Genomic DNA, 25,175 nt, shown 5'->3' with positions numbered 1-25,175 from the left:
AATTTGTTATTTACATGTTGGTTTCCTATTTAATTTTCTTTAAAAGAATATTTATTTACAAAAGGAATTTTAAAAACATATCTAAAGCATAAAAAAAGAATAATTATGTGAAAAAAGGCGCAGAAATTAAAAGCCCATAACATTAGATAATGAAATAAATATGAAAAGTTTCCGTGAATCTTTCAATAATATTGTTATGTAGCTTTTTTGTTTTTAAAATGTCCGACGATCGAACAAATGTAGTTGCAAAATGGCGGCGCTGAGAAAAAGAAAAGAGAATGAAAAGATGAGATAAAAGACTGGAAGCAACAAATTTAAAGCTTAAAAAAGAAATCCATACAGGGAGGGATAGGAACATTCACAATGAATTATCATTCTCACAAATTTTATGAATTATGAGAAGAAGGTTAGGAAAGGCCAATCATTCTATTGATGGGAATAGAATGTCTGTCAATCTATCTGATGTTGTTGTTGTAGCCCTGCTTCTCTGAAGTTAGGACTCAGATGCACACGGAGTCTGGAAGTGAGAATCATTTGACCAATCTTAGATTGGTAAGCTTCGCGCACAGCTGATTGTGTTCTATGCTACATTACAAGCTGACCGGCAATTCTCGTGGAAGCTACTCAATTATTACATCACCCTGGCCTAGAGTTTTGGCATTTGTCAACCAAGTGCAAAGTCTATCTAACTGTCTCGCTGCTCGCTGTACCGATATAGTTCTCCTTTACAACTAAGCTTCATATAGTTCTAAGGAAAGTTTATAACTTACATGGGGTATGAAACCTCTAGTCTCCTCATAAAAACAAAAGACCCTGGAAAGTGAATAAGGTAGAAAAAATATTTATCGTTTATTGCACTATCCCTAAATCTATGGAGAGATGCAACTAAAACTAAAATATTACAAACTTTCATAATTCTTCAATCCTCTTCTTATCTTTTTTTCTTTTCCACAAACTAGCACACTCACACATACACACACACACACACACAAGCACACAAACACATACATACACAAACAAGCACACAAACACACAAACTTACACTCACACACACTCAAAGAAGCTATTTCATAATTTTGATCTATTCTATAATCTTTGTTCCAGTATCGCTTCGAAACCGATTAATATTCACTTGATTAGAACATCATGAATAGCATATTATTGTAGACAATTTTCAACGAATTAAAAGTTGTCTATAATACGATGCGATAAGATCATCCTTATATAAAAATAATGGGATGTTTATTTGTGTGTAATATGCATTGCAAAGAATCTTTATAAAGTTAAACGATATGGTCCTCCTTTACAGTGAAGCTTCTCATAGGTCCAGGGAAGGTTTATAGCTATTTTGAAGAGTATATCACAACACTCACAAAAAAATCGTCACTAGAAAAATTTCACCTTAACTTTTTTACTTTAAAACCTTTACAAGCACTACAACAAATACAAAGACATATATCTATATTTTAAGTAGTAACAATTATTTGTCTTAAGCTAAAGATCTCGGACCTTGCCTGTATGAAAAGGTTATGCTTTTCAGGGAACCGTCATGTGTATTTTTGCAACTTTAACATTTTTTATCTTTTTTTTTCCTTTCTAAAATTACTTATTTTTAATAGATTACTGCTATTATTTTTATATTTTCTATTCTTGTAATCAAATAAGAAACCCTCCAAATATCACTATTTATTAGATTACAAAAATAAACTTAATGTTGGTTATTTATAAACACACTAGAGTGAGGAGTTAGAAATGATTAGGTACAGATTAATAAAATGTGTATTTACTTTTTATTAATTTAATAACAGTTTACTTTAAATAAACTTGGAAAACGAAAACAATTTAGAATCGATTATACAATTACAAAAATAAGTAAATTTTTACATTATTTTTATACATATAATGCTACAATAGTCATAACAGAACTAAATTTAAACATTAAGGTATAATATTATGGAAATACTAATTTTTTGGTACCTTTAATATATTTGAGATTCATTTGTTAAAAAAGGGAGATTTAAATAGCTATTGTTAAGTGATTATTTTTATCTTTTACATGTACATATAAGAACTAAAAGTAATTTAAAAGGACAGTTCTTAAATAATAAATGTCCTTTTTATTATACTTAAATTATATTGAGCTAATTGAACTAATAGATTAAACTGTTTTTAAAGCTGCCATACGTCAAAAGATTCACAATATTAAATGAGATTCTAAATAAACAAACAATATTTACAAACATAAATGTTTCACAGCAAAATTTTTGTAATGTCTAAGAGTCAAATGAAAGTTTTTTTTGTGGCTTTAAATCACTATTGGGGTAAAATAAAGCTGATAATTTTGCTGAACAATGTCCACTGTATGTGCAGAGTTGCTCGGATTATATCCACCAATTGTGTGTTATGATCTAGCAACTCTGCTAGCTTTGTATGCAAATGATCCTTGTTGTTGTCATCAGTAACTTTAAGCTCAGTGGTATCATCATTTTCGTTCGTGGATTTTTCTTCAACTGTCATGGCGGATTTTGTTGTGGTTGATAAGGTCGTCGTTGTTATTGTTGTTGTAGTAGTTGTAGTTGTAGTAGTGGATGTTCTTTTTGTAGGCTTCACAGTGCTTAATTTAACCTTTTTAAAACCTTGCCAGGAGCCCATTTGAGGATAGAAAGAAGATATCTTTTTGTTTGTGTTTAGATCATTATCAATCTCTGCTTCTTTCACTTCGTTTTCATGTTCAGTAGTGTACATTTCTTTACCCTCCTGGCTGGAATCTATCAGAGGTTTTCTTGTAGTAACGATCTCCATTTCAATTGTGTCTTCTTCCTTCTTCTCCATGGAGCTTGGCATTTCTTCTAAATAAAAGTTATTTTTAGAAAATCTTTTACAAATTACATATCTAGTCTGTAAAAGAAACTATCAAAATGTCAGAGGTTGATTAGGATCTTTATTACATTTGTGTATAGTACTCAAATAATAATGTTTTAAAAACTGCTTAGTAAATATGTTTAAAAACTTTATTATCTCCATGACACTCTAACGGCAGGTCCAACAACTTAGGATAATCTCTCCTTTTCTGTCTAAACACTCGGGTTTTTAGGTTAATCAGACAACCAACTCTTTGAAGGTATGACCTTTGTCTAAAAATCCTAACTGTGCATGGTAATCGAGTTTTGGGCCAAGGCATTTCCTCTACTCTAAATATTAATTTTCTGCACCTGACATAGCAGCAGTAGGAACCATTTTTAACGCCTATAGTTATGATGCGATATCGGGCTGAGATTCGAACCTATCACCTCCCCGACGATGTCAACAAAAACAATTTTACCTTCTTCAGTAGTTGTTCTCTCTTGGAATAAAGAAGTTTCTGAATTATCATTTGATGCAGAAGTGTTTTCATTATCTACAGTTAGAGAAGTATCACTCCAGGACCAAGGGACAAAGGTTTCTGTGGCACTCTCTTTCATAGATTCTAATAAAGAAAAATGATTTAAAAGATGCGAGTGATCTTCATGAATGTCTGCTTCCCTTACTGACTTAGAAACAGGAAGGGTGTGGACATTGGACTGTAAATTATACAAGTACCTAGAGTTTTAGAACCAAGTTATCTTATTCGTTGGTTCAAAATCTTTAGATAATATAGTGAATTTTGATTAGTTGGTTTCAAACTAGTAATGTCCAAAAAAAATTACCATTAATTTTAATCCACAAAAGGGAATAATTTGTCTGTCATCGTTGGGGATGTATACAATTTAATCGTCCATCGTCTTATCCCTTGAGATCACAGTTAAATCCTTACCTTTTCTAGTGGTTATATCCTTATTATTCTCCTGCATATTCTTGGTAAACTCAGCCCTGGCAGTGGTAGGTTTCTTATCCGTCTTTACAGTAGCATCTACACGAGCTGTGGTTGGCTTGGAGTCTTCTTTCAGCTTAGATTGACTTGCTAACCATTTCATCCAACTAAAAGTAAGTCAAAAATTGACTTATATTTGGGGAAATAGATAAAGTAAGCCTTAAAAAAGATGGCAACATTAAGAACATTCACAAAAATAATTGATTGACAAATGTTCAGTTGTAATAAAAAATAAGTAAGAAAAAGATAGATAAAGAAGAGAGTAATTTTAAAGAATGATATAAAAATCAATAGACATAATTAAAGAATATTTAAACATTTTTGCATGATCGATGAACCAACAGACAAATTAAGTTGTAAATTGAATGCTCTTTGAATATTTTATCTCCATAAAAAAAGCATTTCCCCCATATCATTGCGAATGGACGGACGAATAATTTTACAAACAAAGTAGATTATAGAGTAGCTTCAATACTAACAAGTTACCTCAGAGCTGGCCTATTAACACCAACTTGCAGGGTATTCTTTATGGGAAAGGACTCCAGGTATCGGATAGTTGTGGGCGTGTCTTTCGTGATTATAAATGGGCGGGTTGTTGTCTCTTGGGTGGTTGTAGTGGTTGTTGGTTTGGTAGTTGTTGTTGTTGTAGTAGTTGTGGTGTCTTCTTGTGATTCAGTTTCCCTAAAAAATGGTTTAATGTATTTTAGTGAAATGAAATAAGGATAACAATAACTATAAGTAGCGCAAAACAAAACAAAAATATGGATGGAGAAACAGACAAATTTATTCATAGAATAGTTGTTTAGTACAAATTTAAAAAAAATCTAATTTATCTTATATAATGACCGACAGATTAACGGACCAAATACGTTTCATACTGAATGCTTTTTGGAAAGGGATATATTCACCAAAAAAATCTGCAGTCTACCTTTACTTGCATCCTTTAAATCTCATTTAAATGTGAAACTCAATCCTAACTGCAACGAAAATGCACATACTAAAAATTACTCGAAAGATTAATTCAATTAAAAACCTTGAACATTTTCATTTGTTTCGCTTTCAACAATATCATTATGAAAAACAATTCATGGTAAGTTTCATAAATTAACATGACAATGCTTTAAGAATGATATATCTTGCTGCGCTACTTGTTGGTATTGTCCTTGTTGACCCGCTGACGAATGACCACAAAAAAATATAATTTTTGTTTGTACAGACTAGGAAATTTTGGTTCTTTTCCTCAAAATGCTGAGGGAGTACAAACTATCACCCCCCCCCCTCATTCTTATTTAAGAATGAATTGAAAATAAACGAATGTGTTATTTTTGACCTATCTCATGTGGAGGATCCTCACCCTGGGTGGATACCCTTTAACCATATAACCTACCCTAAAATGATCCTAAGGTAAAAAAATCCCCAATCCCTTTATTGTTATTTATTTTAAAATAAGGGGAAGTTTTTTTTGTGCTTGTATAGAGAAACTTTGGGGAAAACCGACGTTTATTTGTGTTTGTCATTTTCTTTTGAATTGAACCAGTAGGATAAAAACTGGGGTTAAATAATCTTTTCATTACATGTACATTGAAAGTTGTACAGTTAAAGAGAGTCAATGTCATGTATGTAGTAAAGATTATTGTCTATTAAGATCTCGCTAACACATTAACCGATCTGTTCCTTCTTTTTAGTGAACAAAAAAATGTTTTAGAACTACAAAAAGCAAACCCTTTCAATAGAAAGCCATTGTTATCGAGTCCTATCTTTCTATTGAAAAAAAGCCTTTAAGAAAAGAACCTAATCAGTTATATGCCATGGAATTCCTTTTACTTTTGATATTTGTGTTTTTACATTTCTGACACATTATAAGTAAGTATTTCAGGAAATTGACCAAGACTCGAACTCATTTACCCCTGGATAAACAAAAATTACCTGTCAATTTCATAATTATTGATTTCTGCCTCTTCTACTTGAATATTTGTTTCAGCTAGACTATCAGCAATATCGTTGATTATATCAATATCTGTTGTTAAATCTATCTCTTCTTCATCTAACTCAACCTTGTCATGATCAGCTGCAAACATTACTTCTGTTTTGATATCGGCAGACAATTCTGGCAGCTCATTGGTTGAAATATCTTGTTTCTCATTGGTTGCAAAGTACTGGGCTGTTCTCTCATTGGGTGAGGTTGTTGTGACGTCATTGGCATATTCTGTTTCTAAATCACTCACTGGTATGTGGCCTAAAATAAAATAATAGTTATCTATCCCGCCGTATTACAGACAGCTTTCCGCGGATATCAAAATGAAAATTTATAATATTAAAAACAGTTTTACGCTGAAGGCCCGGGCTTGCAAAAGCAGTATTAACTTTATGATTTTAAATAAATTATTCATGGAAAATTGACAGCAATACGATGCAATACATGATTTTTCAGAATTGCTGAGAACTGACAGCGAATATGGTTTCGAAGCCCTACTGGAAATAGTTTTACTACTATGGTATCATAAATTAGTATTATTTTTGTAAAAGGCTGTTTTTTTAAGAGAATGTTTCAAAGCATGAACTCAAGATATAGTCTACAAAAACCAATAAGCAATGATTCCAGGTTTGATTTGGTAATTAAAAATCTACACATACACTGAATTAAAATTTATATCATAAATCTTATATATTGCTACTGATGCAAAAAAAAGAAAGAAAATTAACCAGACATATCGATAATAAATCAATATAAAGATAATGTAACATGTGCAAATATTATCAAATTATCGCATCAAATTTTTAATATGGTTGAATGATTTGCAAATTATTTGCATAATAATTTTCTTTAATAACCTTGTGATCTTATAAGTATTAAACTTGATATCAAACGATTGAAATACCTGGGTATAGTCCTTTCCATGACATCGCTCCATATGGGGCGATGATTTTCTATAGCTCCTTCAAGGAGCTATAGCATAGCCTCTTATCATATGGAGCGATGTGATAGCCCCTTTTAAGGAGCGTTCATATCGCCTCTTATGATAAGAGGCTATGCTATAGCTCCTTCATGGCCTCTTAATAGCTCCTTTGAAGGGGCGTTAATATCGCCTCTTATGATAAGAGGCTATACTATAGCCCCATGATGGCTCCTTCATAGCCTCTCCATCGCCCCTCCATAGTCCTTTACCTCCAGTGCCCCTTCATCGCTCCTTCATCGCCCCTACATCGCTCCTTCATCTCTCCTTCTTGAAATTTATATTAAATTGTACTTTGATGGCCCCTACATCGCCCCTACATCGCCCCTACATCGCCCCTACATCGCTCCTTCATCTCTAATTCTTGAATTTTATATTACATTGTACTTTGATGGCCCCTACATCGCTCCTCCATCGCCCCTACATCGCTCATACATCGCCCCTACATCGCTCCTTCATCTCTCCTTCTTGAAATTTATATTACATTGTACTTTGATGGCCCCTACATCGCTCCTCCATCGCCCCTTCATCGCTCCTCCATCGCCCCTACATCGCTCCTTCATCTCTCCTTCTTGAAATTTATATTACATTGTACTTTGATGGCCCCTACATCGCTCCTCCATGGCCCCTTCATCGCTCCTACATCGCCCCTACATCGCTCCTTCATCTCTCCTTCTTGAAATTTATATTACATTGTACTTACTTTGATGGCCCCTACATCGCTCCTCCATCGCCCCTATATCGCTCCTACATCGCCCCTACATCGCCCCTTCATCGCTCCTTCTCCAAATTTATATAACATTGCAACTTGATGGCCCCTACATCGCTGCTACATCGCTCCTCCATCGCTCCTACATCGCCCCTTCATCGCTCCTTCCACAAATTTATATTACATTGTACTTTGATGGCCCCTACATCTCTCCTCCATCGCTCCTCCATCGCCCCTTAATAGCCCCTTACCTTAATTTATATAAAAAAGCCCCTACATAGCCTCTCCATCGCCCCTTAATAGCTCCTTACCTTAATTTATATAACATAGCCCCTACATAGCCTCTCCATCGCCCCTTAATAGCCCCTTATCTTAATTTATATAACAAAGCCCCTACATAGCCTCTCCATCGCCCCTAATAGCCCCTTACCTTTATTTATATAACAAAGCTCCTACATAGCCTCTCCATCGCCCCTTAATAGTCCCTTACCTTAATTTATATAACATAGCTCTTACATAGCCTCTCAATCGCCCCTTAAAAGCCCATTACCTTAATTTATATAACATAGCCCCTACATAGCCTCTCCATCGCCCCTTACCTTAATTTATATAACATAGCCCATACATAGCCTCTCCATCGCCCCTTAATAGCTCCTTACCTTAATTTATATAACATAGCCCCTACATAGCCTCTCCATCGCCCCTTAATAGCCCCTTACCTTAATTTATATGACATAGCCTCTACATAGCCTCTCCATCGCCCCTTAATAGCCCCTTACCTTAATTTATATAACATAGCCCTACATAGCCTCTCCATCGCCCCTTAATAGCCCCTTACCTTAATTTATATAACATAGCCCCTACATAGCCTCTCCATCGCCCCTTAATAGCCCCTTACCTTAATTTATATAACATAGCCCTACATAGCCTCTCCATCGCCCCTAAATAGCCCCTTACCCTAATTTATATAACATAGCCCCTACATAGCCTCTCCATCGCCCCTTAATAGCCCCTTACCTTAATTTATATAACATAGCCTCTACATAGCCTCTCCATCGCCCCTTAATAGCCCCTTACCTTAATTTATATAACATAGCCCTACATAGCCTCTCCATCGCCCCTTAATAGCCCCTTACCTTAATTTATATAGCATAGCCCCTACATAGCCTCTCCATCGCCCCTTAATAGCCTCTTACCTTAATTTATATAATCCTTACCTTAATATATATAACATAGCCCCTACATAGCCTCTCCATCGCCCCTAAATAGCCCATTACCCTAATTTATATAACATAGCCCCTACATAGCCTCTCCATCGCCCCTTAATAGCTCCTTACCTTAATTTATATAACATAGCCCCTACATAGCCTCTCCATTGCCCCTTAATAGCCCCTTACCTTAATTTATATAACATAGCCTCTACATAGCCTCTCCATCGCCCCTTAATAGCCCCTTACCTTAATTTATATAACATAGCCCTACATAGCCTCTCCATCGCCCCTTAATAGCCCCTTACCTTAATTTATATAGCATAGCCCCTACATAGCCTCTCCATCGCCCCTTAATAGCCTCTTACCTTAATTTATATAATCCTTACCTTAATATATATAACATAGCCCCTACATAGCCTCTCCATCGCCCCTAAATAGCCCCTTACCCTAATTTATATAACATAGCCCCTACATAGCCTCTCCATCGCCCCTTAATAGCTCCTTACCTTAATTTATATAACATAGCCCCTACATAGCCTCTCCATTGCCCCTTAATAGCCCCTTACCTTAATTTATATAACATAGCCTCTACATAGCCTCTCCATCGCCCCTTAATAGCCCCTTACCTTAATTTATATAACATAGCCCTACATAGCCTCTCCATCGCCCCTTAATAGCCCCTTACCTTAATTTATATAGCATAGCCCCTACATAGCCTCTCCATCGCCCCTTAATAGCCTCTTACCTTAATTTATATAATCCTTACCTTAATATATATAACATAGCCCCTACATAGCCTCTCCATCGCCCCTAAATAGCCCCTTACCCTAATTTATATAACATAGCCCCTACATAGCCTCTCCATCGCCCCTTAATAGCCCCTTACCTTAATTTATATAACATAGCCTCTACATAGCCTCTCCATCGCCCCTTAATAGCCCCTTACCTTAATTTATATAACATAGCCCTACATAGCCTCTCCATCGCCCCTAAATAGCCCCTTACCCTAATTTATATAACATAGCCCCTACATAGCCTCTCCATCGCCCCTTAATAGCCCCTTACCTTAATTTATATAACATAGCCTCTACATAGCCTCTCCATCGCCCCTTAATAGCCCCTTACCTTAATTTATATAACATAGCCCTACATAGCCTCTCCATCGCCCCTTAATAGCCCCTTACCTTAATTTATATAGCATAGCCCCTACATAGCCTCTCCATCGCCCCTTAATAGCCTCTTACCTTAATTTATATAATCCTTACCTTAATATATATAACATAGCCCCTACATAGCCTCTCCATCGCCCCTAAATAGCCCATTACCCTAATTTATATAACATAGCCCCTACATAGCCTCTCCATCGCCCCTTAATAGCTCCTTACCTTAATTTATATAACATAGCCCCTACATAGCCTCTCCATTGCCCCTTAATAGCCCCTTACCTTAATTTATATAACATAGCCTCTACATAGCCTCTCCATCGCCCCTTAATAGCCCCTTACCTTAATTTATATAACATAGCCCTACATAGCCTCTCCATCGCCCCTTAATAGCCCCTTACCTTAATTTATATAGCATAGCCCCTACATAGCCTCTCCATCGCCCCTTAATAGCCTCTTACCTTAATTTATATAATCCTTACCTTAATATATATAACATAGCCCCTACATAGCCTCTCAATCGCCCCTTAATAGCCCCTTATCTTAATTTATATAACAAAGCCCCTACATAGCCTCTCCATCGCCCCTAATAGCCCCTTACCTTTATTTATATAACAAAGCTCCTACATAGCCTCTCCATCGCCCCTTAATAGTCCCTTACCTTAATTTATATAACATAGCTCTTACATAGCCTCTCAATCGCCCCTTAAAAGCCCATTACCTTAATTTATATAACATAGCCCCTACATAGCCTCTCCATCGCCCCTTACCTTAATTTATATAACATAGCCCCTACATAGCCTCTCCATCGCCCCTTAATAGCTTCTTACCTTAATTTATATAACATAGCCCCTACATAGCCTCTCCATCGCCCCTTAATAGCCCCTTACCTTAATTTATATAACATAGCCTCTACATAGCCTCTCCATCGCCCCTTAATAGCCCCTTACCTTAATTTATATAACATAGCCCTACATAGCCTCTCCATCGCCCCTTAATAGGCTCTTACCTTAATTTATATAGCATAGCCCCTACATAGCCTCTCCATCGCCCCTTAATAGCCTCTTACCTTAATTTATATAATCCTTACCTTGATATATATAACATAGTCCCTACATAGCCTCTCCATCGCCCCTAAATAGCCCCTTACCCTAATTTATATAACATAGCCCCTACATAGCCTCTCCATCGCCCCTTAATAGCTCCTTACCTTAATTTATATAACATAGCCCCTACATAGCCTCTCCATCGCCCCTTAATAGCCCCTTACCTTAATTTATATAACATAGCCTCTACATAGCCTCTCCATCGCCCCTTAATAGCCCCTTACCTTAATTTACATAACATAGCCCTACATAGCCTCTCCATCGCCCCTTAATAGCCCCTTACCTTAATTTATATAGCATAGCCCCTACATAGCCTCTCCATCGCCCCTTAATAGCCTCTTACCTTAATTTATATAACATAGGCCCTACAAAGCATCTCCATCGCCCCTTAATAGCCCCTTACCTTAATTTATATAACATAGCCCCTACATAGCCTCTCCATCGCCCCTTAATAGCCTCTTACCTTAATTTATATAACATAGGCCCTACAAAGCATCTCCATCGCCCCTTAATAGCCCCTTACCTTAATTATATAATATAGCCCCTACATAGCCTCTCCATCGCCCCTTAATAGCCTCTTACCTTAATTTATATAACATAGCCCCTTCATAGCCTCTTCATCGCCCCTTACCTTAATTTATATAACATAGGCCCTTTATGGCTCCTGTACAGCCTCTGTAATTGTATTGCCCCTTCATTATAGAAGGTAGGGCATTAAGGTAAGGAAGGAATGTGACCCTCTACAGTTTTAAATTTAAGTTTTAAAAGGATGACAAGGATGACAACATTTATAAAAGCAAAGCTCTGAAACGATAGAAAAAAGTTTAATGAACATTAATAATGTAGAGTGTCAGAACTGAATAGTCAGAACATAAATTTAAAATTCGAATCAAAATTGTAAGTAAATTTATTGAGAAATTGCTTACATGCAGGAAAATGCTTAAGGACGTACTCACATTTTTTGGACTTGATTATAGATATGATTCGCTTATAACATTCTATTTTGTTGTCCTAGGAATCAGTATCCCAGAAATCAGATTAATCGGATAATTTTGATACATAAAAATTTGTTCTAAGTTAATAATTAGTATGCTTAAAATGGACGTACGGATATTCTGATAATGATTATAGACTTTCTAAATCGTACCTTTCTACTACAGGAATCACATGCCTAAATTAACAAAAATAGCTAACCGTTACAGACGTACGGACTGATCCTTAATATAGAAAAGCTTTGCTTTTAAAAAGTTAAAAAGATTTTTTGAGGGGATGGGGTAATATTTTTCTTGGGGTGAATTTTCTGGGAGGGTGGAGATACCCTCCCTCGAAATAATTATAAACCCTCTATGAACTTAAAAGAAGCTTCACTGTAAAGGAGAACCATATAGGTTCAGCGGTTAGCTTTTCTACAGACAAAAAAAAGATTACTACTTTATATAATAGGTTATGAAAAAGGAAAAAAAGCAAGATAACAAGGATAACAACATTCACAAAAGCAAAGCTCTAAAATCAGGAGGTCAAACATAAATTTTGTTAAAATTAGCGTAAATCTATAATACAAAGTAGAATAGAATAGAATAGAATTTATTAACTAATGCAATACATTTAGATTATTAAATATACATATAAAATCATATTTTAAAAATTGCATAGCAAGGAGTAATTAAGCCTTGGAGTAGGCCGTAAATTTACCCCTTTAATTGATTTCATTTATTATTTTATTTATAGTGAGAATTACAAAAAATATTTATTATATAAGATATTTACACAAATTTAATAGATCAATAATTAAGTGGGTTGACTAAATAACTATTTACAGTTACAGAAGTTGGTACAGATTTTATTTCTTACAGGAAAAGCATTTTCTTTTGTTGCAATGAAATGATTTATAATTTAAAAGATAATCTTTTTTAATCATGGACAATGATTTCTTTACAGAGTCTGAAAGCCTTATTTCATTTCTCAAGTTATTCCAAAGTTTTGGAAATGACACTGCTGGAAAATATTCAAGATGTTTTGTTTTAGGTATACTTATCAGTAACTTTTTTGATCTCTGAGAAGAAAGAACTTTAAACATGTTATCAAAGCTTTCTGGGAGTTTCTTATGAAAAAATTTACTTATAAAATTTAAAATGTTTAAATTTACCAAATCATCAAATTTTAAGATTTTAGATTGTCCAAACAAAATTTCAGTGTGTGCATTATAATTAGCACCTACAATAATCCTTATTGCCCTTTTTTGTTGTTTTCTTATTTGGTCAATGTCTTTACTTTTAGAGAGACCCCATGTGATATTAGAATAATTTAAGTGAGGCAAAATCATTGAGGAATAAATCGTTTTCAAAGTTTTTGATGGGAGAACATTTTTTATTTGATTTAATGCATATAGAGAACTAGAAACTTTGTTTTTTACCATTTTTGTATGCTCATTCCAATTGAGAAATTCATCAAGATGTACCCCAACAAATTTAAAAGACTTTGTTTCATTTTCATTGCTGATTCTCTCAACTTCCTCCCCATTAATGAAGATTCTAAAGTTATTATTGACAGGTTGCATACTGCTAAGTCTGAAGACCATGTATTTTGTTTTAGATACATTTAAAGAAAGTTTATTTGCCCTAAACCATACTGATGCCTTATCTAATTCTTCATTTAATGATGTTTTTATGGTTTCTAAATTACTTGAGGTTTTACAAAAGATTGTGTCATCTGCAAAAAGGCTACAAAATAAGGTTGTTGAATTTGGAAGGTCGTTTATATACAACAAGAACAAAATTGGTCCAATGACAGAGCCCTGTGGTACTCCATGAGTTAATACTTTTTCTTCGGACTTTACACCATTTATTTCAACATACTGTTTTCTATTAGTTAGATAATTTTCAAACCATTTTGCAGATACACCTTTAAAACCATAGTGTTTTAGTTTGGATAGTAAGATTGGTATATCACACGTGTCAAATGCCTTCTTAAGGTCAAGAAACACACAGGCACTGTATTCTGATTGGGGCTTATTCAGTCCGTCATAAACTTTGTTGATTAAATGTATCAGTGGTTGTTGTGTATCTCTTGACCTTCTGAAGCCATATTGATGTTGATATAACATTTTGTTTCCCTCAAGATATCTAATCATTTGAAAAGCAACAATTTTCTCAAGTAATTTAGAGAGGGCTGGAAGTATGGAAATAGGACGATAATTGTCAAATCTATCTCTTTCACCAGCTTTGTAAATAGGTATAATTTTTGCACATTTATAGTTATCAGGAATGTAGCCAGTGTTTAAAGAGAGGTTAAACAGGTGAATGATAGGCGTTATAATTATTGGCATTATTTCTTTTAATAGTTTCATAGAGATATTATCATTACCTACACTTGATTTTGATTTTAATTTGGACAAAGTTATATTGATAATAAAAGAGTTTACTTCCTGAAAGTTAAATTCTTCATCATATTGATCCCCCAAGAAATCCCTGAAAGATTTAGAAGATTGAGGTATTGATTCAGAAAGTCTTGGCCCAACATCAACAAAAAAGTCATTAAAACCATTGGCTATCTCAGAGAAAGTATTATAGGATTTTTGTGCATCTGTAAAAACACAAGGCACGTCATTTTTACACTTTTTTTTCTTGACTATTAAGTTAATTAGCGACCAAGTCTTTCTGATATCAGTAACACAATCTTCAAATCTTTCATGGTAATATTTTTTCTTCTCTTTTCTAGCAAGTTTTTTGAATTTATTATTTAGGCATTTAAATTTATTTTCAGCAGATTCAGTCCTATGTTTAAGTTTGTTTTTAAAGGCCCTATTTTTGGCTTTTCTGATTTTTAATAACTCCTGTGACATCCATGGGTTAATAGGAACTTTTCCTTTGTTTACACATTTTTCTTTTAAAGGGAAACTCTCTTTAAAATACTTTTCTAATATGTTACCAAAACTTTCAAAGGCAGTTTTCGGAATATTATCATTATTAACACCTTCCCAATTTTGTGAAGAGAGTTTCTCTTTAAAGTTTTCTACGTTATTTGGACTCATATCATAATAATATTGTTTTTGGTTTGAAGTATTTTTTTCACAAGTTACATTTAAGTAAAAAATTGGGAGATGATCAGAAATAGAAGATATAATTAGGCCGCTTTCATAAAATTCTTGCTTTTTATTGCTAAAAATGTTATCAATGAGAGTTGCTGAATTTTGACAAATTCTAGTAGGTAGAGTGATCATTGGTAGAAAAGAAGAGGATATTAATAGGTTCAAAAGATCATTTGTTTGGTTGTGGGAATCAAAGTTTAGAAAATTCGCATTGAAATCACCCCCAAATATAATTTCATCAGATTTTTTTAAAACTGGGTCAGTTTTAAGAAATGTTAATTTTTCTCCAAACCATTCTATAAAGTTATTTAAGTTACCACCAGGAATTCTGTAAATGTTGCCTATAATCTTAAATTTGTTCTTACCAAAAAATACTTTTATGAATTGAGTCTCAAATTCGCCCTCTAAAATATATGATAATTCATCAATAATTTCATAACTTAAGTTTTGCTTAAGATATATTCCTAAACCCCCACCCCTTTTTCCTTCCCTTGTTTGTAAGATAATATCTTGATAATTTTCTAATCTAGTGGTCTGTGCATTATTTGCTGCCCAAATTTCTTGAAATAATAGAATACTAAAAGAAAATTTTTCAGTTTCTATCTCTGATAATAATTCTTGTATATCGTCGATTTTATTATTTATACTTCTAATATTCTGACTATAGACTGAAAACTTTTCCTCCCTCTTTCCAATAAAGTTTACAAATTCATGGTTTTCAAAGTAAGAACACGAATGATTTAAATTTGAATCTAATTGCAAAGAATTATGTCCAAGATTATTAACTAACTCATCATCCATTTTTAATTTGAATGCTTATATCATTTTTGTTTAAATGTACCAAAGAAAAAAAAGCATTAAACAACCCATTTTTAATGCTATGATTATTTACACAGAACATATACAAAGTAAAATAAATATTAAGTGATAACAGTTAGAGATTAGTTTAAGATTCGGGTTTTTCAAAATAAAATATTCATCCCATTTTTACACCATTATATTCTAGTTTGATTCACTTTCGGATTATTTATCATATTTTACAGGAGACAAGTTGGAGTAACTCACCCACATAGTAAGTTTTAGAGTTGTCATTTTTGTAATCCAAAGTTAGCCGTTTTGGAGCCGCTCCTTTGCTCAAAGTGACACTGATAACACCATTTTCATTAGAAGTAAAATGGTTTATCTTTCCATCCCTTTTAAGCTCCTTTAATTTTCGGATTAAATCTGAACGCCTTTTTGTGAGTTGGAAAGTTAACCAAAAGTTAGGTCGTTTTACCTTTCTCACCTCCTCTTTCTGGGCTCCTTCCACTGATGCCTCCCCCTCCATCGCTCCTCCCTCCATCTCGTTCCCCTCCATCGCCCCTCTCTTTCTTTCCCTAGGTTGACCTGCAATCTCCTCCTCTTTCCTGGGCTGTGATGGCTTGGGCCCTTTCAAAATCGCCGAACATAGTTTAGCATATGCTGAGCCCATCCTTCGATTATTAAACCTTATAATACCACAACCTTTGGATGTAGGGTGGCATGCTTCAATATCCAGAGCTGGGTCAATATGAACACCATAATACTTCTCTATAGTGTCGCATATTTGCTGGGTGTATGATTCTTCTCCAATTTCTTCTGGCTCTTTTAGAATAGACTTAAGGTTCTTGGCTGCATTTTCTGGTGAGGCAAATAATATAGTACCTTTCATTGCTCTTTGTTGGTTCTGGTCAATGTGATCGCTGTTATATCTGACCTGTGCCTGTATGTTGGTGGGAACACCATTTCCTTTCCATCTGTTGTTATCTCCTCCCCCTCCTCTGGGCAAGTTTGTACCATTCTTCCCCTTTCCACCCTTTACTTCCCACTCTTCCTCGTCGCTTGAAATCTCACTTCCTGACTCTTTAAGCTGGGTAATTTCATTTTTAAGTTGACCAATAGTTTTAATTAGGGTGTTTAAAACACTTTTAACAGAATTTTCATTTAATGTCAATTTATTTACATCAACTTTTAACTCACTTAAAAATGCACTAGTGACTGGGTCCAATTTTACTTGAGTCACTTGAGGTGGTTTGTTAGGGATCTTTTTTGGTCCCATTTTACAGCTATAACTTTAATTTGTTAGAGATTTATATATTTTTTTGAATCACCCTTGTCCAAATCTAATCACTTGAAAACATGTGTACAGGACAAGATACAAAACTAAACTGAATGATGTCTGTCCATCAATCTGTCTGTCTGTCCGTCTGTCTGTCCGTCTGTCAGTCCTTAAGATCTCGGTAACCACTGGACCGATTATATTCTACTATTCAGGGAATATACCTACTGGTCCTGTGGTGGTTTTAGGCTATTTTCTTGGGGGGTGGGATACCCCCAACCCCCCCAAAAACAAAAAAATCCCCCCCCATTTTTTTTTTGCTGAAGATTTTCTTGGTCCTATTACGAATTTCGCCAAAAAAAATTTTTATCACCTCTTGGGGCAAAGCCCCTAGAGGCTAGGGGCGAATCTGCTAGTATAGAATATAGTAAAAGGGCATAATTTTATTTTTAGTATTTGATTATAATACTAAACCTTGTTGTCCTAAGAAACATTACTCCAAAACCCAGATGAATGGGACAATGATATTATACAAAAAAAATGGACGTACATACTTTCTAGTAATGAATATAGTATTGTACCCAACTGTTATAGAAATCATTCTGCAAAGTTTGAAATCGATAGGATATTTATAACATGTCTAAATTAAAGAAAATGTCGTCAAACCGTTTGGACGTACGGACAAACCAATCCTTACTATAGAAAAGTTTCGCATTTAAAAAGGAAAATTATAATGAAAATATAATGAATTAATAAAATAAATATAAATAATATAATAACATAATGAAATAAAGAAAAAAGAATAAACTAAGAGAATGAAATTTTTTAGTTAAATAGAATATTGAATAAGGATCATATAATGGACAAACAGACAAAGTAAGTTATAGAGCAGACTTTAAGAGAATATGCTATTACTCAAAGATTATCACGAAACCTAAGTCTTTTGAAGCATAATTGAGAGACAGACAAAATAATTTATAGACTGGATATACATATGTCATGGGAATATTCACTAAAAATCTCAACAGTCTATCTTTAACAATAGCAGAGAAAACCACATGCTTAACTTAATGAGAAGAGCAATGACGAAAGGACTAACCCTAATTGTAGAAAAGTCTCTCTTTTAACAAAAAAAGTATTTTTTTTGGTCTGAAGCTTAAAAATTTCATAAACTGACTAAATTCTCCATTTAAGGGAAGCTTCACATAGGTCATGGGATGGTTTTTTGCTTTTTCATTTTCAGATTTAAGCCCCTAATTGGTTTAGGCTATTTTTCTGCCTCCTTACATTAAAAAGAGCGCAGCTGCAAGTGAATAAGAAAAGAGAAATATAAAAGAAGAATACATATTATCCTATTATATAAAGTAGTAAAACATAAACAAACGTTGGAGTGGACAAACCTAGGAATGGGACAATCGTCGGAGTGGACATTGCTTATGTAAAACGCAGGAGTGTCTTTTATTTTATTTATAAGATAAAAATCTTTCAAAACAAAAAAAAATCTTGAATATCTTTTCTCACAGACTGAAATTTTAAAATCAGTCTAACAGTTTTCCAAAGTAGGTAAGTTCTATCGAAAGGCAAAGGTTTGAAACAGATAGAACATTTCATTAAACTAAAACATATTTTTTTCTCACATTGTTTACAACTGTCAAATATGTTTTTTTATATGCCTAACCCCTGCAGGGGGCTTATTTGTATATTTATATCTTAACCTAACCTAACCTGTGTAGAAATAACTAAACAAATGTTGTTGAAACCTAATTTTTAAGATATTATAGACACTTCTGCGTTTTACTTATATAATGTCCACTCCGACATTTGTCCGAAACATCCTGCGTTTGTCCACGTTAGTAAGGCTTTCTGTTCTGAAACTTAAGATCTCAATATCTACTAAACAGATTGGGCTTTCTATTTCAGGTAAGCTTAATATTTGTCTTGTAATGGCTTTAGGCTATTTTATTTTAAGTCGAGGGATGGTTTTAGGCTATTCTATTTTAAGTCCTGGGAAGGTTTTAGGCTTTAATTCATTCCCCTTTGAATACAGAGCCAATAGATGCTGGGGGCGTAGCCGCTAGTCGATATACAAAGTTTTTTTTTGTCTGTAGCAAAGGATCTCGTTTGCTGCTAAACCGATATGATGTATGTCTGTCTGTCTATACCGTAGGATCTTGCTAACCGCTGAGTCCTGAGATGATTTTAAGATAGTTTATTTTTTTTCCTTATAATAAAATAACAGGATATTTGTCCATAAAAAGCGAAGCAATATCTTAATTTTTGTTGTTGGAACTGTTATTCAGTTGATTATACCAAGGATCTAAAGGAATAAGACAATGGCCGATAAATTTTTATCCATCCCTAATAACGATACACAAAATTGCAACACTACAACCAAAATATGACAAAAGTCCCCAAAGTTTTGAGCCAACGAATAAGAAAACTTCATTATAAAACTTTGGAGACTATTGTAAAAATTGCCTAATGTTTCCTTTCTCCCTGAGATTATACAGACTATCCTTAAACTAATATTTACATTAACGTAACAGGATGTTTATCAGTATCAACTGAACCGATATGCTTCTCCTTTACATTGAAGCTTATTTTACTCGCAGGAAAAGTTTTCATTTTGGGGAGGGGACCAACACTTTCAGCCCCCGGAAGGTATCACTTCCCTTAAATTCTTAACCTTCCCCCTCCCCCCCCTCTCCACCACATCTATTCATTAAAGTACTCCTAGGGTCATCTATGGGATTAGCCGTTAGTGACTTAAAAATAATTCAAGTGCAATGATATATTTACCAAATTAATACGATAATTTTGTATACATTTTTTATGAAAAAAATTATTTTGCCAAAGGCAGCCAAAAAATAAGCAGCAAATATTTCAAAAATGCTCTGATAATCAGAGATCTACAGGGATAAGACGATTGTCGATAAAATGATATATATACATATATACAGTGTGTTTTTTTATGAGAAATTTTTTGAAAGCAATTTTACCTTACTTATAGTTATCAGAATTTAATGATTAATGGCTTATTCTCTTCTTTTTTATAACCTTTAATAGAAAAGCAAAAAATATTTTAGTTTTTATTCAAAAAGTACAGTAAATTAAAAAATTTAAAACTTAGGTGTCAACATCTAAAAATGGTTTTAGTGCATTTTTCTTATAATCTACCTTTGCAAGAATGGCTGCAAAACGCTTCAAAGTTGAGATATAGAGCTAAAAATTTATATAGATACTATTTGTGACATGTACTAGAACATTTTGAAATTTGAAGGCCATATCTCAACCAGGGAGGGAATACTGGCCCCCCAATGTACTCCCTCCATTCTTGGAAAGGGTAGAAGATTTGAGCATAAGAAAAATGCGCTAAAACCATTTCTCGTATTCATTTGAATCCGGTGGATAGGAACCGGTTCTCATCCATACGAAAAAACTATGTCTAGCATCGTATTATATCCAGCTTTCTACGAATATAGATATGTACAATCATAAGATTAAACCCAGTTTTAATCTCATAATTGTACTTTTTATATCCGCGGAAAGCCGTTTATAATACTATGCGAGAAATAACTATTTTAGATGTTGACACCCATGTTTTGAAATTTTGAATTTACTGTACTTTTTAAATAAAAACTGAAATATTTTTTTGCTTTTCTGTTAATGGTTATAAAAAACGAAGAGAATAAGCCATTACTCATTAAATTCTGATAACTATAAGTAGGGTAAAATTGCTTTCAAAAATGCTCTCATAAAAAAAAACACTGTATATATATGTATGTTTATATATTAATTATTCCCATTGATGATTCACAAAATTACCCCTTCTTTAGTTTAGAATTAGTGGTTGAAACATTTAGACACTCAACTTAATGAACTAAACAATCACAAAACAATAAAAAGTCCCCAAGGTTGTTAATCTAACGAATAAGAAAACGGTATTATAAAACTTTGGAGACTAGACAGCACTCTTGGATAAGCCAACTTATAACACTTTGGGAACTATCCTAATCCTCCCTGGCGAAATGACAATGAGATTTTTTGGTAAATTTGTGGCAAACTTTATTCTTAATAAATTAGCACTTGCCAAAATTATACTGGAGAGATATTTCATTGAAGAATAAATCTTTTTTTTTGCCCAAACTTTTCGTCAGCCAATAATAACAGATAAGTTAAACATTGTAAAAATAATATAGTAACTTAACTCGAGTTGTCAACGGCAGAAATTAGGTCCTGAGATGGTTTTAGGCCTGGAAAGGTTTATAACAATTTTATCTGTATTTCTTAAAATAAATTAACAGAATCTTTGTCTGTATGTATAAATGTCTGTCTGTACCGAAGGATCTTGCTAACCGCTGAACCAATATGGTTCTCCTTTACAGTGAAGATTCCTATAGGTCCTGAGATCGTTCTCCTTAATAGGGTAGCTTCTCATAGGTCCTGGGGAGGTTAATAACTATTTTATTTTAATCCTTATACCAATATGGTTCTCCTTTACAGTGAAGATTCCTATAGGTCCTGAGATCGTTCTCCTTAATAGGGTAGCTTCTCATAGGTCCTGGGGAGGTTAATAACTATTTTATTTTAATCCTTATAATAAAGTAACAGGATCTTTGTCTGTATGTATGTAGAGGCTATGTTATATAAATTAAGGTAAGGGGCTTTTAAGTGGCGATGGAGGGCTATTAAGGGGCGATGGAGAGGCTATGTTATATAAATTAAGGTAAGGAGCTATTAAGGGGCGATGGAGAGGCTATGTAGCGGCTATGTTATATAAATTTGCTATTAAGGGGCGATGGAGAGGCTATATAGGGGCTATTTTATATAAATTAAGGTAAAGGACTATTAAGGGGCGATGGAGAGGCTATGTAGGGGCTATGTTATATAAATTAAGGTAAGGGGCTATTAAGGGGCGATGGAGAGGCTATTTAGGGGCTATGTTATATAAATTCGGGTAAGGGGCTATTAAGGGGCGATGGGGAGGCTATGTAGGAGCTATGTTATATAATTAAGGTAAGGGGATATTAAGGGGCGATGGAGAGGCTATGTAGAGGCTATGTTACATAATTAAGGTAAGAGGCTATTATGGGGCGATGGAGAGGCTATGTAGGAGCTTTGTTATATAGATTAAGGTAAGGGGCTATTAAGGGGCGATGGAGAGGCTTTGTAGGGGCTATGTTATATAGATTAGGGTAAGGGGCTATTAAGGGGCGATGGAGAGGCTATATAGGGGCTATGTTATATAAATTAAGGTAAGAGGCTATTAAGGGGCGATTGAGAGGCTATGTAGGGGCTATGTTACATAATTAAGGTAAGGGGCTATTAAGGGGCGATGGAGAGGCTATGTAGAGGCTATGTTATATAAATTAAGGTAAGGGGCTATTAAGGGGCAATGGAGAGGCTATGTAGGGGCTATGTTATATAAATTAAGGTAAGGAGCTATTAAGGGGCGATGGAGAGGCTATGTAGGGGCTATGTTATATAAATTAGGGTAAGGGGCTATTTAGGGGCGATGGAGAGGCTATGTAGGGGCTATGTTATATAAATTAAGGTAAGGAGCTATTAAGGGGCGATTGAGAGGCTATGTAGGGGCTATGTTATATAAATTAAGGTAAGGAGCTATTAAGGGGCGATGGAGAGGCTATGTAGGGGCTATGTTATATAAATTAAGGTAAGGGGCGATGGAGAGGCTATGTAGGGGCTATGTTATATAAATTAAGGTAATGGGCTTTTAAGGGGCGATTGAGAGGCTATGTAAGAGCTATGTTATATAAATTAAGGTAAGGGACTATTAAGGGGCGATGGAGAGGCTATGTAGGAGCTTTGTTATATAAATAAAGGTAAGGGGCTATTAGGGGCGATGGAGAGGCTATGTAGGGGCTTTGTTATATAAATTAAGATAAGGGGCTATTAAGGGGCGATTGAGAGGCTATGTAGGGGCTATGTTATATATATTAAGGTAAGGATTATATAAATTAAGGTAAGAGGCTATTAAGGGGCGATGGAGAGGCTATGTAGGGGCTATGCTATATAAATTAAGGTAAGGGGCTATTAAGGGGCGATGGAGAGGCTATGTAGGGCTATGTTATATAAATTAAGGTAAGGGGCTATTAAGGGGCGATGGAGAGGCTATGTAGAGGCTATGTTATATAAATTAAGGTAAGGGGCTATTAAGGGGCAATGGAGAGGCTATGTAGGGGCTATGTTATATAAATTAAGGTAAGGAGCTATTAAGGGGCGATGGAGAGGCTATGTAGGGGCTATGTTATATAAATTAGGGTAATGGGCTATTTAGGGGCGATGGAGAGGCTATGTAGGGGCTATGTTATATATATTAAGGTAAGGATTATATAAATTAAGGTAAGAGGCTATTAAGGGGCGATGGAGAGGCTATGTAGGGGCTATGCTATATAAATTAAGGTAAGGGGCTATTAAGGGGCGATGGAGAGGCTATGTAGGGCTATGTTATATAAATTAAGGTAAGGGGCTATTAAGGGGCGATGGAGAGGCTATGTAGAGGCTATGTTATATAAATTAAGGTAAGGGGCTATTAAGGGGCGATGGAGAGGCTATGTAGGGGCTATGTTATATAAATTAGGGTAAGGGGCTATTTAGGGGCGATGGAGAGGCTATGTAGGGCTATGTTATATAAATTAAGGTAAGGGGCTATTAAGGGGCGATGGAGAGGCTATGTAGAGGCTATGTTATATAAATTAAGGTAAGGGGCTATTAAGGGGCGATGGAGAGGCTATGTAGGGGCTATGTTATATAAATTAGGGTAAGGGGCTATTTAGGGGCGATGGAGAGGCTATGTAGGGGCTATGTTATATATATTAAGGTAAGGATTATATAAATTAAGGTAAGAGGCTATTAAGGGGCGATGGAGAGGCTATGTAGGGGCTATGCTATATAAATTAAGGTAAGGGGCTATTAAGGGGCGATGGAGAGGCTATGTAGGGCTATGTTATATAAATTAAGGTAAGGGGCTATTAAGGGGCGATGGAGAGGCTATGTAGAGGCTATGTTATATAAATTAAGGTAAGGGGCTATTAAGGGGCAATGGAGAGGCTATGTAGGGGCTATGTTATATAAATTAAGGTAAGGAGCTATTAAGGGGCGATGGAGAGGCTATGTAGGGGCTATGTTATATAAATTAGGGTAAGGGGCTATTTAGGGGCGATGGAGAGGCTATGTAGGGGCTATGTTATATATATTAAGGTAAGGATTATATAAATTAAGGTAAGAGGCTATTAAGGGGCGATGGAGAGGCTATGTAGGGGCTATGCTATATAAATTAAGGTAAGGGGCTATTAAGGGGCGATGGAGAGGCTATGTAGGGCTATGTTATATAAATTAAGGTAAGGGGCTATTAAGGGGCGATGGAGAGGCTATGTAGAGGCTATGTTATATAAATTAAGGTAAGGGGCTATTAAGGGGCGATGGAGAGGCTATGTAGGGGCTATGTTATATAAATTAAGGTAAGGAGCTATTAAGGGGCGATGGAGAGGCTATGTATGGGCTATGTTATATAAATTAAGGTAAGGGGCGATGGAGAGGCTATGTAGGGGCTATGTTATATAAATTAAGGTAATGGGCTTTTAAGGGGCGATTGAGAGGCTATGTAAGAGCTATGTTATATAAATTAAGGTAAGGGACTATTAAGGGGCGATGGAGAGGCTATGTAGGAGCTTTGTTATATAAATAAAGGTAAGGGGCTATTAGGGGCGATGGAGAGGCTATGTAGGGGCTTTGTTATATAAATTAAGATAAGGGGCTATTAAGGGGCGATGGAGAGGCTATGTAGGGGCTATGTTATATAAATTAAGGTAAGGAGCTATTAAGGGGCGATGGAGAGGCTATGTAGGGGCTTTTTTATATAAATTAAGGTAAGGGGCTATTAAGGGGCGATGGAGGAGCGATGGAGGAGAGATGTAGGGGCCATCAAAGTACAATGTAATATAAATTTGTGGAAGGAGCGATGAAGGGGCGATGTAGGAGCGATGGAGGAGCGATGT

At 35.0% G+C, this 25,175-nt stretch overlaps 1 protein-coding gene across 1 annotated transcript in view; it reads right to left on the bottom strand.

Annotated features, from left to right (window-relative positions):
- Positions 1 to 1,669: 1,669 nt before the first annotated feature.
- Positions 1,670 to 25,175, bottom strand: part of LOC145324972 (uncharacterized) — a 91,050-nt gene continuing 67,544 nt past the window's right edge. The window contains exons 8-12 of the mRNA XM_080167746.1: positions 5,777 to 6,086; positions 4,337 to 4,531; positions 3,794 to 3,957; positions 3,323 to 3,466; positions 1,670 to 2,849 (exon numbers count right to left, since the gene is read on the bottom strand). Coding sequence (XP_080023872.1) covers positions 2,314 to 2,849; positions 3,323 to 3,466; positions 3,794 to 3,957; positions 4,337 to 4,531; positions 5,777 to 6,086 — 1,349 coding nt within the window. The 3' untranslated portion in view covers positions 1,670 to 2,313. The remainder of the gene's footprint in view (positions 2,850 to 3,322; positions 3,467 to 3,793; positions 3,958 to 4,336; positions 4,532 to 5,776; positions 6,087 to 25,175) is intronic.

The sequence above is a fragment of the Acartia tonsa genome, chromosome 7, assembly GCF_053477335.1.
Source record: "Acartia tonsa isolate MP-2025a chromosome 7, ASM5347733v1, whole genome shotgun sequence".
Lineage (NCBI taxonomy): Eukaryota > Metazoa > Arthropoda > Copepoda > Calanoida > Acartiidae > Acartia > Acartia tonsa.
Note: the sequence above shows the minus strand (reverse complement) of the source record. Positions and strands in the feature narration are given on the sequence as shown.